The following is a 13,936-nucleotide window of genomic DNA, read 5'->3' as shown; positions in this document are numbered from 1 at the left end:
TGAGTTTAGGTGAGGTGAGCTATTTCTATTTGCTCAATATTCTCCTGCCCATTAACCACCCCCTGTCCCCAGTGCAGCCTGCCCGGGAAAAGCCCCTTCACACAGACTGCCTCCATCACCACACAGACAGAGACAGACAGGGAGGGGGAGCCTCATAACTGGGAGGTATGAAGCACAAACACTGACTAAGCACGAGGTGCTGGGCCCCCGCAGTACATGCAGACAGGGGGAGTACAGAGAGGCTGGCTGTTCCACAGTACCTGAGTGAGTCACAGGGTCTGCATGCAGCAAACAGGGAGAGACAGGCATGCAGTTACACTTAATGTGTTACATTCAGGGAGTTACACCCAGGGTGTTACACTATCACTCTCTCACACACACGCACGCACACACATTTACACACACACACACACACTCTCTCCTCTCCTCTCTCCACACACACACCACACACACACACACACACACACATTCTCTCTCTCTCCTCTCTCTCTCTCACAACACACACACACTCCTCTCTCCACACACCACACACACCACTCTCTCGCTCTCTCTCTCTCACACACACACACACACACCACACTCTCTCTCTCTCACACACACACGCACACACATTTACACACACACTCACACATTCTCTCTCTCTCTCTCACACACACACTCAGACTCTCTCTCTCTCTCTCTCTCACACGCACACACACACACACACACACACTCACACATTCTCTCTCTCTCTCTCTCTCTCTCACGCACACACACACACACACACACTCACCACGCGGCGTCAACTGCAGCAGTGCCAGAAGACCTGGTGGCTGGCTTCAGCACTCAAGCGTTGAAGTGACTGCATGGTCTCCCATCTGGAGAGAACACACAGAGAGAGAAATCGACCTCATCAGTCACACATGAATGACCTCATCATTAACAAGCCAATCCACCTCATCATCAAAGAAATCACTCATATTACACAGCAAATCAGACCTCATCAATCAACACAGAATAATTCATTATAACACCAATCAGACTCAATCAACACAGAGAAATCAGACCTCATCAATCAACACAGAAATCAGACTTCATAATAACACAGCAAATCAGACCTCAATCAACGAGATCAGACTCAATCACCAGAGAAATCAGACCTCATCAATCAACACAGAGAAATCAGACCTCATCAATCAACACAGAGAAATCAGACCTCATCAATCAACACAGAGAAATCAGACCTCATCAATCAACACAGAAATCAGACCTCATCAATCAACATAGCCAAATCAGACCTCATCAATCAACACAGAAATCAGACCTCATTCATTAACACAGCCAAATCAGACCTCATCAATCAACACAGAAATCAGACTTCATTAATTAACACAGCCAAATCAGACCTCATCAATCAACACAGAAATCAGACTTCATTAATTAACACAGCCAAATCAGACCTCAATCAACACAGAGAAATCAGACCTCATCAATCAACACAGAGAAATCAGACCTCATCAATCAACACAGCCAAGTCAGACCTCATCAATCAACACAGAGAAATCAGACCTCATCAATCAACACAGCCAAGTCAGACCTCATCAATCAACACAGAGAAATCAGACCTCATCAATCAACACAGCCAAGTAGCCTCATCACCAGAAATAGCCTCATCATCACACGCAGTCACACAATCAACACAGAGAAATCAAACCTCATCAATCAACACAGCCAAGTCAGACCTCATCAATCAACACAGAGAAATCAGACCTCAATCAACTCAGAGAAATCAGACCTCATCAATCAACACAGAGAAATCAGACCTCATCAATCAACACAGAGAAATCAAACCTCATCAATTACCACAGCCAAATCAGACATCAACAATTAACATCTAAAACACACACAGCCCCTGAGACTGACAATCACCTAAAGTTTTGTGGAAAAAGTAGGCAGTAGCCTTTAAAACCATTAAACTAATTTGGATGCAATAACCACATAAAATCACAACAAGGGACCATAAGGCTGACTAATAAACGCTTTGCACTTCCAAACAAACTTTCCCCGAGATTCTGTTTTCTAGAACTCAACTCCCACTCCACTCCAGACAGAGAAACTACCACATCTAACACACACACAGCGATGTGTAAACGAGAGTGAGCAACGAACATGAGCACAGACAGAAGGACGCATTTGAGCTGCGGAGTGGACGGACGGACGGTCGGTCACTCACGGGGTTCAGCTCATTCTCGAACTCCTCGTCCTCCGCGCCGATGATGCTCATCGCTGGGTTTGAGCGCTGAGCCGCGTTCGGTGGCTGCTGGGGGGAGAGACGGGGACACACACACACACAGGCCGGTCAGAGGAGAGGCAGCAGGGTGGAGGGAAAGGGTTAACGCTATGAGACAGAGTGAGGGTGACGGGCGGCGGGCAGGGGGCAGGGGGGTGGGGGCTGTGCCGTTAGCCTGCGCGCGGTCGGGGCCACGGCGGAACAGCGGGAGGCCGGGGGGGGGGACTCTACGGGAGTCGCTGCGGGGCTCCGCCAAACGGGGGGTAGGGGAAAGAGCAGGAGGGAGGCGGCAGGAAACAGTCCGCGCCTTCGCCCGATCGCACCCCGCGGGGTATTCCCTCCCCGAGGGCCCGCGCCCTCTGCAGGGTCCCCGCCCGAAACGGCTCATAGTGGCTCAGACCACACCTACCGCACCGCACCGCATCCCACCCCACCCCGCACCACACTGAAGCCCGTCTGTCTGCGAGAGTTTCAGGGCCTGTGCGTGCCTCCGCCACGGAAACATGGCAACGACAGCCAGAGTCTGGCTGCATTCACAGGCCAACCCTGCAGCGAGAGAACAGCGCCCCCACAGGCAGAGGGGGGTTATGACAACCATCAGATTCTACCAGTCCCCCACTTAGGCCCTGCTATCTGGACACTTCAACAAGGCCAAAAATAAAACCCCGGGGCCCCTCACCCGCGACTATCAACAGCCCTGCTGGAAATATCAAACGGTCTGACGCCGAGCCTCTCTCTCCGCAATTACGCTCGCCTTGGAAAGCAGCCCGGGCCAAGGACGTGCGCCAGACGCATTAACCGAGCGCGTTCCAAAAGGTTAGCGATGGCCGGTAAGTACGCAAATGAAACGATGAAACGCACGTCACAGTTCTGCGCGGTACAAACGCTGAAAGCGCAGCGCCCCGACTCGGCTGCCCCGCCACGTTATCGGTCCCGCTGTCCGGCTCCGTGGCGCAGCGTTGCTGCGAAAGAGACCGGCCTGGTCTCCGTGGCACAGGGTCCGCACGGACATCGCACCGCGTCACCTCCCGGGGCCTCGTCTCGAACAACACTCCGCTGCTGTTGGTTTTCCACGAACTTCCTGGATACGGCAAGGTCGAGAACATGAAGAACAATGCAACAACAATGCAGCTTGACTCCTGCACAGGGTGACTCAGAAGGGAGGGGACCGGGGCCACAGCACGGGGAGCAGCTGTGCTGGTCAGTGCGCATCGACCGCTGCTGCCGCGTCGGGGGGGGGTCACCGTGTTCGCTGAGTGACCGGGCCCCCGTCCCACAGAGGAGCCCGTGGGGAGGAGGCGGCGAGCTCTGGGACCTCCCCCACCCCGCCCCCCCCAGGAGTAGCAGGCTCAGGAGCGCCGGCCCCTCCACCGCATACCGTGGTCACCGTGTCACATTCCGGACTTAATGAAGCGCCAGCGTCGTGCGCGCGCGAGAAGCCGTCGCTAATTCCTCAGCGGCGGCTGCAGTTCGCTAGCAGCTGAAAAAACAATTCGGTTTTGACCGCCTACACCGTTACTAAATCGGCAGTTCAATTTTAAGATTTCAAAATGCCTGCCAAAAAAATGTAGCTTTAATTGAAGTTGAAATGCGCAGAGCTGCGGTCACCCAGCTAGCGATCGCTAAGTTTCTGGCGCTACGTCTTCAGAAACACGTTTGAGATTAGCACGTTAGCCTTGTCTGCTCCGGCTGCTATAACTGTGTTGGAATACCGCTGCGTTTAAACCTTGCTCACTTGGCAGCCCGCGCACGCTGCGCTGTGTGGCGTACTGTGGCGCACTGCGCCGTACAGGAAGAGGAACACTGTTCTTGCTGGGTAATTCGGCCTCAGTAGTTCTGCATCCGTGACCGCATTGAGAAACTGGGTGTGCCCCGCAAACACACGCCGCCCTTAACTCGGCCAGGATCAGGAACTACGCTGCGCGGACTTACCCCGGCCCCTCCTCATAATTACAACTCCAAATCCCAGAGGCCAATTCACCGCAAACACGTTTGATATTTCCACCGGGGCGTTCAAATGAGCCATCAGCGCCCGGCAATGTTACCGATCCCGATAACCGAATCCAAACCGCCCTGTTTGCCAGGAAAGGGTCGAGAGACTGAAAGAACCGAGCGGTCACTGTTGACCTCACCCCATCTTGGGCTCCTTCACTGTCCATGCTGCTGTGGGAGCGGCCAGCGCCTGTCAATCAAGCCCCTGCAATGACATCACAGTGAATGAGGACAGTCCAGTGCAGTCCACATACATCAGCAAATCTCAAGGAGGTTTTAGACCAGAAAAGTCAAGAATCCTGACTAACAGTCCAACTGCAGAATGATGCTGTTCAGCACAGCCGAAAAGAGCCAAGATGCCTAATCTACCTGTCCTGGAAAGGGGGAATTCAGTCAGCTCAGTGAACTATATACTGTGTGCATATACACAGAGCACAGAGAAAACCACATGCAAAACAGGAGCAAAAATAAAACGCAAAGTAAAGCCACCACTACAAGGTGAGTGTGCTTCATGCGAAGTCAAAACATGAACTTTTTTTTTTTTTTTTTTTTTAAAAGAAAAAAAATAGCAGTGTTCTGCAAGCAACAAAGCACTCAACTACACAAAACCCGGAACGCAGTTTCACAACACAGCAGCCTTGTCCTGTTTACTGATGCTCGGTAATTGCACAACCCCAAAATAGATATTAATGGCGCTTTGTTTGCATTACAGATTGTCCTCTTCTTTAATCAGATTTAGGTTGTTACAGCGAAGGAGCCAGGACTCTCTGGGGTCCTGGTTGGCCCTGGAGGGTTGCCCCTAGAGGGGCCTGAGCAGAAAGCAAGGGCGGCAAAGAGATGGGAAGTGGGTGTAATTTCCTCAGGAAATGATCAGCGCCATTTCCTGTGAGAGCAGTCTGCGAGAGGCGAGCGGGGGTGGGGAGGAGTGGCAGGGGTTGAATCAAAGGCGATAGAGAAGAAACACACAGAAGAAAAGCTGCCGTTAAAGACAAGTTAAAGTGCACGTGTCACTACTGAAGGAAGGACATGTCAAAAACATGGAAACAAATTCAGAAACACTGAAGCAAATTCAGAAAAGAAACAGTGAAGCAAATTCAGAAAAGAAACCCTGAAGCAAATTCAGAAACACTGAAGCCCACCAGAGAGAGGAGAGGGGGCCTATGGGTAATGGATGAGGGGGTATGAGGGAATGAGGGACAAAAAACAAATGCAAGAGACGGACATGTAGAACAGAGGAGAGGATGAAGAGACAGACGGAAAGAGAGACAGAGAGAGAGAGATAAAGTGATAGAGAAGGACAATCAAGAAGAATCAAGCTTTGGTTAAAAAAAAAAACACATAATGATGCCATTTATTGGTACATTTATATTTTGACTGTCTCTAAGGTTATAAATATAAATGTGATTATTCATCTAGTTGAAGTGAGCACCAATGTGTGCGAGTAATACCTGCGCGCTGATGTAATACAGGGATGATGTCACTCCTTTGGCAGGACGTCCTGCTCCAGCAGCGCTAACTGAGCGCAGGCTAGCAGCACCCTTAGGCTGGAGAGGGATACCGGTCACATTTTCACTGGCCTTGTCACATTTAAAAACAAACAAACAAAAAAAACAAAAGCCCTTTCTGGCTAACACTATCTCCCAACCCGCCACTGCTGTGGTCACATGACTTTCCCCGTCAGCACACGCGGCCAGCCCGGTCCGATTTGAGCTGGAGCGCAGGACCGCGCTGCCCGGGGCCCATTTTCATTCGCCACCGAGGGACCGGCCCACACAGCCGACTCAAACGCCCTTCAGCCAAACCGCAGTTCGCAAGAGCGTCTGCGAGGCCCTCAGGTTGCTGGCTGTCCCATGACACAGGACACCAGCTGTCTTGCACATATACGCAAACTACCGTGTCCTTCTGAATCTCGTGGAATCCAAACACTTTTCAAAACATTGCATTTAGAGATTCGGGTGTGACCATCTCTTCGTGGACGGTCGTTCCATTTTTAGCCCATAGCACTTCCACCGTGACGGCGGAAACAACTGACCACAGCAATGAGGTCACGCAAAGGCGAGAGATCAGCTCGGCAGGCGAGAAAAAGTGTCAAAGAGCGCAAATAAAAACACGCCGCTGTCTCTTTACACTACCGCACGCTAATTTTACATCTGGAGGGACCGTTTTTGACATTCAAACGGGGTCGGAATCAGGAAATTCTGACACCTTGGGTTCATCAACAGGTTCACCATTTTAAAATGCTAATTCATTTATTGTTTTGTGTTTTTTTTTTTTACAATGATTAGGTTTTATTTTGTTTCAACTGTGTTACAATATCAGTGTTGCCTTTTTCTTTGCACCGATACTGTATTATGCTAAATATAACTTAGGTGTGAACTATGCTGTAAATGACACTAAAAAGTGAATGAATAATGGAACTGAATAAATGAATGCACATAAAAGTAAATGTCCAATGATTGAACTGGCAAAGGGGAGCATTGAAACCGCCTTGTAACCCCTCCCACCCGCCCAAAGGGATCACAGAGCTTCTCCAGCCTAGCTCTCCAGTGGTGGAACGACCTCCCCGTCCCTCTCCGAACCTCCCCCTCACTACCCATCTTCCGCCGTGGCCTGAAGACTCATCTCTTCAGACTATACCTAGACTAACCACCATCACGCTGTATATTTCACTCTAAATCTCCCCCCCCCCCTTTTCATGACACTTGTTACATGTTGCCCCATCCAAGCACTTCTTGGTCATTTGTATTTGTCCTAATACTGTAGCTTATTCTTCTGCCTAGTTGGCTTTGCAGAGGTTAGGTCAGAATAGTGTTCACTGTGTTCTTGGCTAGAAATAGCTGTACAAAATAAGTCTTGTACCTTGCTGAACCTGTGTTTAGCAGTTGTCTATGACCATGAAATGCACTTTTTGTACGTCGCTTGGGATAAAAGCGTCTGCTAAATAAATGTAATGTAATGTAATTGACTCAGGAGCCCTGATAGGTCAAGTTAGGGACTGCGTACAGCAAGTAAATGCGTGGAGGTGCTAACCGCCACAGCAGACACAAACTAAAGGCCTTAATTAAGACTCCCTAGCGGGACGGTGCAGAATTTTGACAGCGCTGCAGGTGACAGCTTCAAAGCCGGGCCTAGGCTATGCCGCGCCCAAACCGCACCTCGCCGCGCGCCGTCGCAGAACACTCAGTGCCGAGCCGCATCCGCGGCGCGCTAACGTAGCAACCGCTCTCTGCCCGAGCCTGAGGGGAGCGCACAGCACAGGAAACACCACTGAGTCACGACAAACAACCGGGTTAGGGTAAGAGAGAGAGAGAGAGAGAGAGAGAGAGAGGGAGAGAGAGAGAGAGAGAGAGAGAGAGAGAGAGAGAGAGAGAGAGAGAGAGAGAGAGAAAGAGAGAGAGGAGAGAGAGAGAGAGAGCAGGGGGAGGGAGAGAGAGAGAGAGAAAGAGAGAGAGAGGGAGAGAGAGCTTGAGAGAGAGAGAGAGAGAGAGAGAGAGGGAGAGGAGAGAGGGCGGAGAGAGAGAGAGATGGAGAGCTTGAGAAAAAGTGCAAGAGAGAGAGTGCTTGCGAGAGAGAAAGAGAGAGAGAGAGAGCAGGGAGTGAGAGAGGGAGGGAGTGACAGAGAGAGAGGTGAGAGCTTGAGAGAGAGAGAGAGAGAGGGGGGGGGGGGCATGCAGTGCTGTGTGTAATACACAGCGTGTGAGGTGATGGTGGTGAAGGTGGCAGAATCGCCCTGGCCTCTCTCCGCTCCCTCTTGTCCTCTCAGTCAGCCTCTCTGATTCAGTGCACCCCCCTCAGCAGTCAGACCAGCCGCAAAACACAAGGCCCAGTTACGCAATTCAAAGGCCGTCCGTCGCATACCTCCCCAAATGAGATTACTATATAAAAATAACGACACTGAGAAGAAACAGACTGAAAACAGGAGCTTTATTCTCTGTGTGCGTTAGGTGACCTTACGCACCCCCTCTGTTTTACAGTAGTCCATGTCTACACCCTTCCTTCCCTCCTCTCCCTCTTTCCCTCCTTTCCACCCTCCCTCCGTCTGTCTCCTCAGTACACAGGTCTACTGTCTGAGGCTTTCCACCCCTCCTCTCTCTTTCTCTGTGTGCGTCTTGTGGCTGCCCTGCCTTGCCCCCATTTCTCTCTCTCTCTCTCTATCCACCTCTTTCCTTCTTTCTCCCTCTCCCTCTCTCTCTCAAAAGTAGTTTCCCACAAGAGAGACTTCATTCCCCCTGTGAGCCCCCCGTCAATAATCACTAGCAGCACAGGAGCATTTCAAAAAGAAGGACATTGATTGGCACGGACCCGGAAGGGTGGGGTCTGGGCTTCAGCACATTTAACTGCTTCCAAATGTGCGTCTGGATCCTGAGGCAATCACGCTCCCAAACCCAGAGGCCTTCCGCCGCCGCCGCCGCCCCCTTCCAAACGGCCCGGCGACGCCTAAGGTCACGGAGCCGGGCTGGCTTCAGAGAGCCCCGCGGGCCTGGAGAGAGGGCTGGCTCCTTCCCCGCGTGCCTCCCGAAAACCAGCCCGTGCCCAGGGAGAGAGAGAGAGCTCGTAAAAAAAAAAAAAAAAACGACTGGACCGCGCCGAGACAGGGGGTGCCAATAATTGCACCCCCTCCCATCCCCCTCTGACTCAGGCAGCAGGCCTCCTGCAGGAAGAGGCCAGGTAAGACACGCCCACCGCCGCTGCCTGCGTGTGGACCGGTGCCAGTCTCTCTAAATCAAACGCCGCCCTCTAACGCATCTGCTCTTCAAGGCTCCAGGAGTCGGCCGCTGCGTTTTTTTTGTTTTTTTGTTTTTTTTTTTTAGCTTTCCCCTCCTGGGCTGAAAAACAAGCGAAGGCGGGCCGCTCCCCACCTCCCCGGCCCGCTTCCTTCCCCCTTACTGGATCTGAACGGTGCGGCCGAGCCGCCAGGCCGGGGCTTCGGCGGGGAGGGCCGGCGGAGCTGCGCTCGCAGCCTCGGTCCCCCGCGCGAACAGCGCCGCCGCCGTCACCGCAGCGTCCGCTCGATGGGCGCGTGTCCGCCGAGCTCTCCTCTCCCTTATGTCACACAGCGTGCGTACTGACCCTTCCCTCTCTTTCTCTCTCTCCGTCTGCCCCCCCCTCGTTCTCTGTTTGTCACCCCCCCCCCCCCCGGTCTCTCTCTCGCCCTTCCCCCTAACCTCTCCCTCGGTATAAAGTCTCGTATTTTCCACACAGAGCTGGAGCTCCAGAATGAAAGGGCTCCTTCTCTCGCTCAGTCTCTCGCTCAGTCTCTCCCTGTCTGACTCACGCCGGCTGCTTTTCCATTTCACACCTGTCTGTGTGCGCGGGGAGGGAACGCCACCCCAGCGCGGGAGGCAGGTTCCCCCCAGACAGGGTCACAGGAGCTGGAGGACTCCGCCGACAGCACTGAGGAGCCAGGAGCAGAGACCAGGGACTGCCAATGCACACACTCACACACAAACACATACATATATACACACACACATGCACGCACACACACACACATACATATATACACACACACATGCACACACTCACACTCACACACACAAACACACACACACACACACACACACGTACATACACACACACACACACATACACACTCACACACACATACACACTCACACACACAAACACATACATATATACACACACACACATACACACACACACATACATATATACACACACACATGCACGCACACACACACACACGTACATACACACACACACACACATACACACTCACACACACATACACACTCACACACACAAACACATACATATATACACACACACACACACACATACACGTACGTACACACATACACACACACATACATACACACTCACGCATGCGCGCGCGCGCACACACACACACAGCTTGACAGTCAGGACATCTCTCCAGGGAATCTACTTCTCCAGCTGTAAACACTGGTCTCAGCTGGATGCCGCCGCATCACGTGAAAGGTAGGCGGGGCCACGCAGACGCCATCAGACTCGCGCGGCAGTAACCGATTGGCACCTTCCGCCTCAACTCAATTGACCCCCCCGTCTGCATCCGCATTACGGGGAGTTAGCGAAGCGCTCGATGCGCCCGAGGAGCACGGAATCCCGCCATTCAGCGGGAGCCAGTCAGCTAGCAGGAGCCCCACGGAAGCCTGCCGCTTCCCCGGCGACGGAACCGCTTCTGTTCCGTTCCCATTGCCACTCGCCCCCCCAGGACACCAGCGTTCTGCCGCACTGCCTTATGGGTATATCTCTGTTCGGACCCTCTTTCGCCTCACACAGCGCTCTCTCTCTCTCTCTCTGTCGGACTTAACCTCCGTACGGGGGGACTATGAGATTCTGAGTGACGGAGAGGGAGACGGAGACAGACCTTCCTCTGAGCGCAGAGAGAGAGAGAGAGAGAGATAGATATAGAGAGATGGAGAGAGAGAGAGAGAGAGAGAGAGAGAGAGAGAGAGAGAGAGAGAGAGAGAGGCGCCAGCTCAGCCCGCGAGGCCGAAACTGCGCTCGGCTCCGAGAGAAGAAGAGGAAGAGCACAGAGACGAGAGATGAGCCGCTGCTCTCAGCGCAGCTGCAGGATGCGTGAAAGCCGCGTTCACACGGATGTGAGCTTCGGTTGGGGTGGGGCGGGGTTAGGTGCGGGCTGAAGGGAACTTAGTTGGCAAGACCTAAGTTGACTAGTTTCAAAATGCCTAAATTTGAGAAGACCAAAGTGGAGTGATTCCTCTCTGTCCAAGCTTCAGCTGAGGTGCTGTGGAGAGGGATGCTGCTAAGCTTCAATGATGGACGGCTATCTGTCTGTAACCTGCTGAAATTTTTTTTGGGGTACGGGGGTGGGCTGGGCAGAGGACGCACAACTTCAAACGAACCCATCTCATTGGCATTAATGCTGTGGGACAATACCTGCCCTGATCCCACCAATGTGGCAGGCTACTTAGTTTCACCGCACGGTTCAGTAAACACAGTAGAGCTGGCAGAAGCAACACAAACCTCAACCGACCTATATCCCAAAGGCTCAAAACGACCGTGTTTGCGCCGGTCAGGCTAAAATAATGTCCAACACTTCCATTCATTACAGACTTCTCTTGGCTAACCTACTGAAAGTATTGGCCTATTTCATTAAACTTTTGTAAACTGTTGGCCTAAGCAAGCCTTAGGCCAACAGTTTACAAAAAACGGACATAACCTCAGACCACATCCCAGGCACGGTTCAAACTGAAATCTAAATGACTGTTTGGGCTCAACTGTTGACAAGAGGAAAATGACCGGACTGGCTGAAACAGGTCACACAGAGGGTCATAAAGAGAAGTGCTAGAGGCAAAATATGGGTCATAAGAAATAGTGCTAAAGACTGAAAAGTGGATGTTAAAAAGAAGGGTTTGCATGTAGTGACACTCCGGCACTCAAGGCAACAAGCACTACTGATTTTCATTCGTGTCCTTAACCAGGGACTGATTTAAACCTGGGAGACTAAAGACAGAGCGGATTTTCAAGAGGAATTTCTAGCCAATCGGTGACATTAATCCGTCAATTAACTATCAGGTAGAAAAGAAAACTCGGCAGCACCACTGGACTCGCGTCTCTGCTGTGGGCTGAAATAGGCTTTTGGAGAAGGCAGCAGTTGATTGAAACGGAGAGTTAGAGCAGAGGGCTCTGTAGACTGAAAAAGAACATTAGAGAGAGTAGGCTGCGCAGACAGGAGGACAGAAGAGCGAAAAACAAAAGCAAGAGACGAGCAGCCAAATGTCTGACAAAGTTTCCTAATAATCAAAGAAAAGGAAAGACAAACAGTCTGAGTTATCGCACGCTCCACACCTTCGTCCCAGTCGTACAGTAAAGCAGGCACGCGCTCACGCGCGGTCTCAGTAACTCAGAGGCTGAAAGCCGATAGTTCAGCGCTAACTTTGTCTCCAAACAAATGATCAGCTTCCCCACCCCGTGACTCAGGCCAGAGGGGGCATGATATAAGCATGTTAACGTGTGCCGCGGTTATCGGGCAGCATAGCACTGCGCAGTCCTATTCAGGCAATTCTCAAAATAGCCCAGTTCAATTAGACTTCAATTAGAATCACTTTGACCAGCTCTATTAGCCGACACAACACGAAAGGCTAACGTTTTGCGACCACCACGAACCCGCTATTTTTTATGGTCTGCAAATAAGTAACAAAACCACATCGGTACAGGAAGCATCTATTCTAAATATGTTGATGAGCGAGCACCTGACCTTTGTCACATCATCATTAGTAATGGCTGGTCCAATTCTTGAGTACACTTGCAATTGTATAACATGCATGATGCTGCCTAAATATATGTTGTAATTATAACCATAGTAATAATGTATCAATAGATACGTGGGCTATTATTACTACTATTAGCATCATTGTTATTTTTAACATTTATAGCACAAGGCAAATCACTCCGATTCACCAAACACACGAACGTTTGCAACAATGTATCAATGCCTAGTGGTACCATTTGCATGCGAAAAATCACACATCTAGCTGGCAATGAAGTTGCCGAATGCTAGCCGGTTAGCTACCATCATTTAATATTTTACATGGACACCTTAATCCATTTGCACCGAATGCCAGCCTCAGCCTCCGACATGTTACAAAATTCATCGAAATTCCGTGCCATGATACGGCGGCCAAACTCTGCATTCCGACACTCTGGGAAATATCTAGAGCTAGCTAGCATAGCCAGCAAGACCCTGCGCTAACGGTATCTGTACCAGCGACCTAAATGCCCTCAAGCGATTGTTTATTGTAACAATGCCAGTTATGCGCTGCTGACTGTATCGTTTTTTCAAAAAAAAAAAGGGGTCAGACGAGCGACTTACCTCAACAAATAGGTGAAATGAAGAGGCAGCCGTCTAATAAGCTTTCCCGTTCGAAAGTTGAGGTTCGTTGGTAGAAAAAACCATTGTACGCGGAAGTACAAATTCAAGTGCAGAAATTCGCTTTGCGCTATTTTCTATCAGCAAAACATTGACACGTTCATGCATTTATTAGACAAATTATGCTACGAGGTAATTTGCTGCAAGTATTGCCAAAATACGTATTGATTATGCGCTTTTCGCGGAGGAAAAAATAAATTATTGCAGTCTTTTCTTTTATTAATATTGAGGTAACTTTTCTTCTTTCTCTGCCGTTTCCTATGCCATCCTGTTTGACTTCCCCCGAAGACGAAAAAAAAAATCTCTGTAAAAGTAGCTAGTTGGCTTCTATGTGGCCGAGTTCCGCACTGTGTTACACACTATTAGTTCCCCGCGCAAAACTAAATCGGTCACTGCATTTTTCTCAGTGCGGGCACACTGCCACCCTCCTCTTTGAATTTAAATATATCAACCACTGTAGTCTTTGCGTCTGTTACATTAAATGAATACATCACGCTTCGGCAACTACCACTGAATCCAATCGGAGGTGCAGCTCACTAACTGCCCTAACGCATTAAATGCAGTGAGTACTTAAAGTATTGAAATGCTTGAATGCTTTTCGATGTTCTTTGTTGCACGTATTGTATATTGCATTGTACATTGTCTACTTAGCACTTTTTGTGATCAAGGCATCAAGTACCAGGTAGTCCCCTGGCCATATAATGAAATCAAATGTAACTATATAGGACTGCCAGAACTTGCATGATTATAGTCCTGATTGTGGGGCAGTGTGCGTTTAT

General features: G+C 50.5%; 1 protein-coding gene across 1 annotated transcript in view; it reads right to left on the bottom strand.

The window, feature by feature from the left end:
* The window catches only part of arhgef1b (Rho guanine nucleotide exchange factor (GEF) 1b), a 31,124-nt gene extending 30,141 nt beyond the window's left edge, over positions 1-983 (bottom strand). The window contains exons 1-2 of the mRNA XM_064318226.1: positions 979-983; positions 1-25 (exon numbers count right to left, since the gene is read on the bottom strand). The exon at positions 1-25 is cut by the window's left edge and continues 156 nt beyond it. Coding sequence (XP_064174296.1) covers positions 1-25; positions 979-983 — 30 coding nt within the window. The remainder of the gene's footprint in view (positions 26-978) is intronic.
* Between the last annotated feature and the right edge of the window lie 12,953 nt (positions 984-13,936).

Source organism: Anguilla rostrata, chromosome 1, assembly GCF_018555375.3.
Source record: "Anguilla rostrata isolate EN2019 chromosome 1, ASM1855537v3, whole genome shotgun sequence".
Taxonomy (NCBI): Eukaryota; Metazoa; Chordata; class Actinopteri; order Anguilliformes; family Anguillidae; genus Anguilla; species Anguilla rostrata.
Note: the sequence above shows the minus strand (reverse complement) of the source record. Positions and strands in the feature narration are given on the sequence as shown.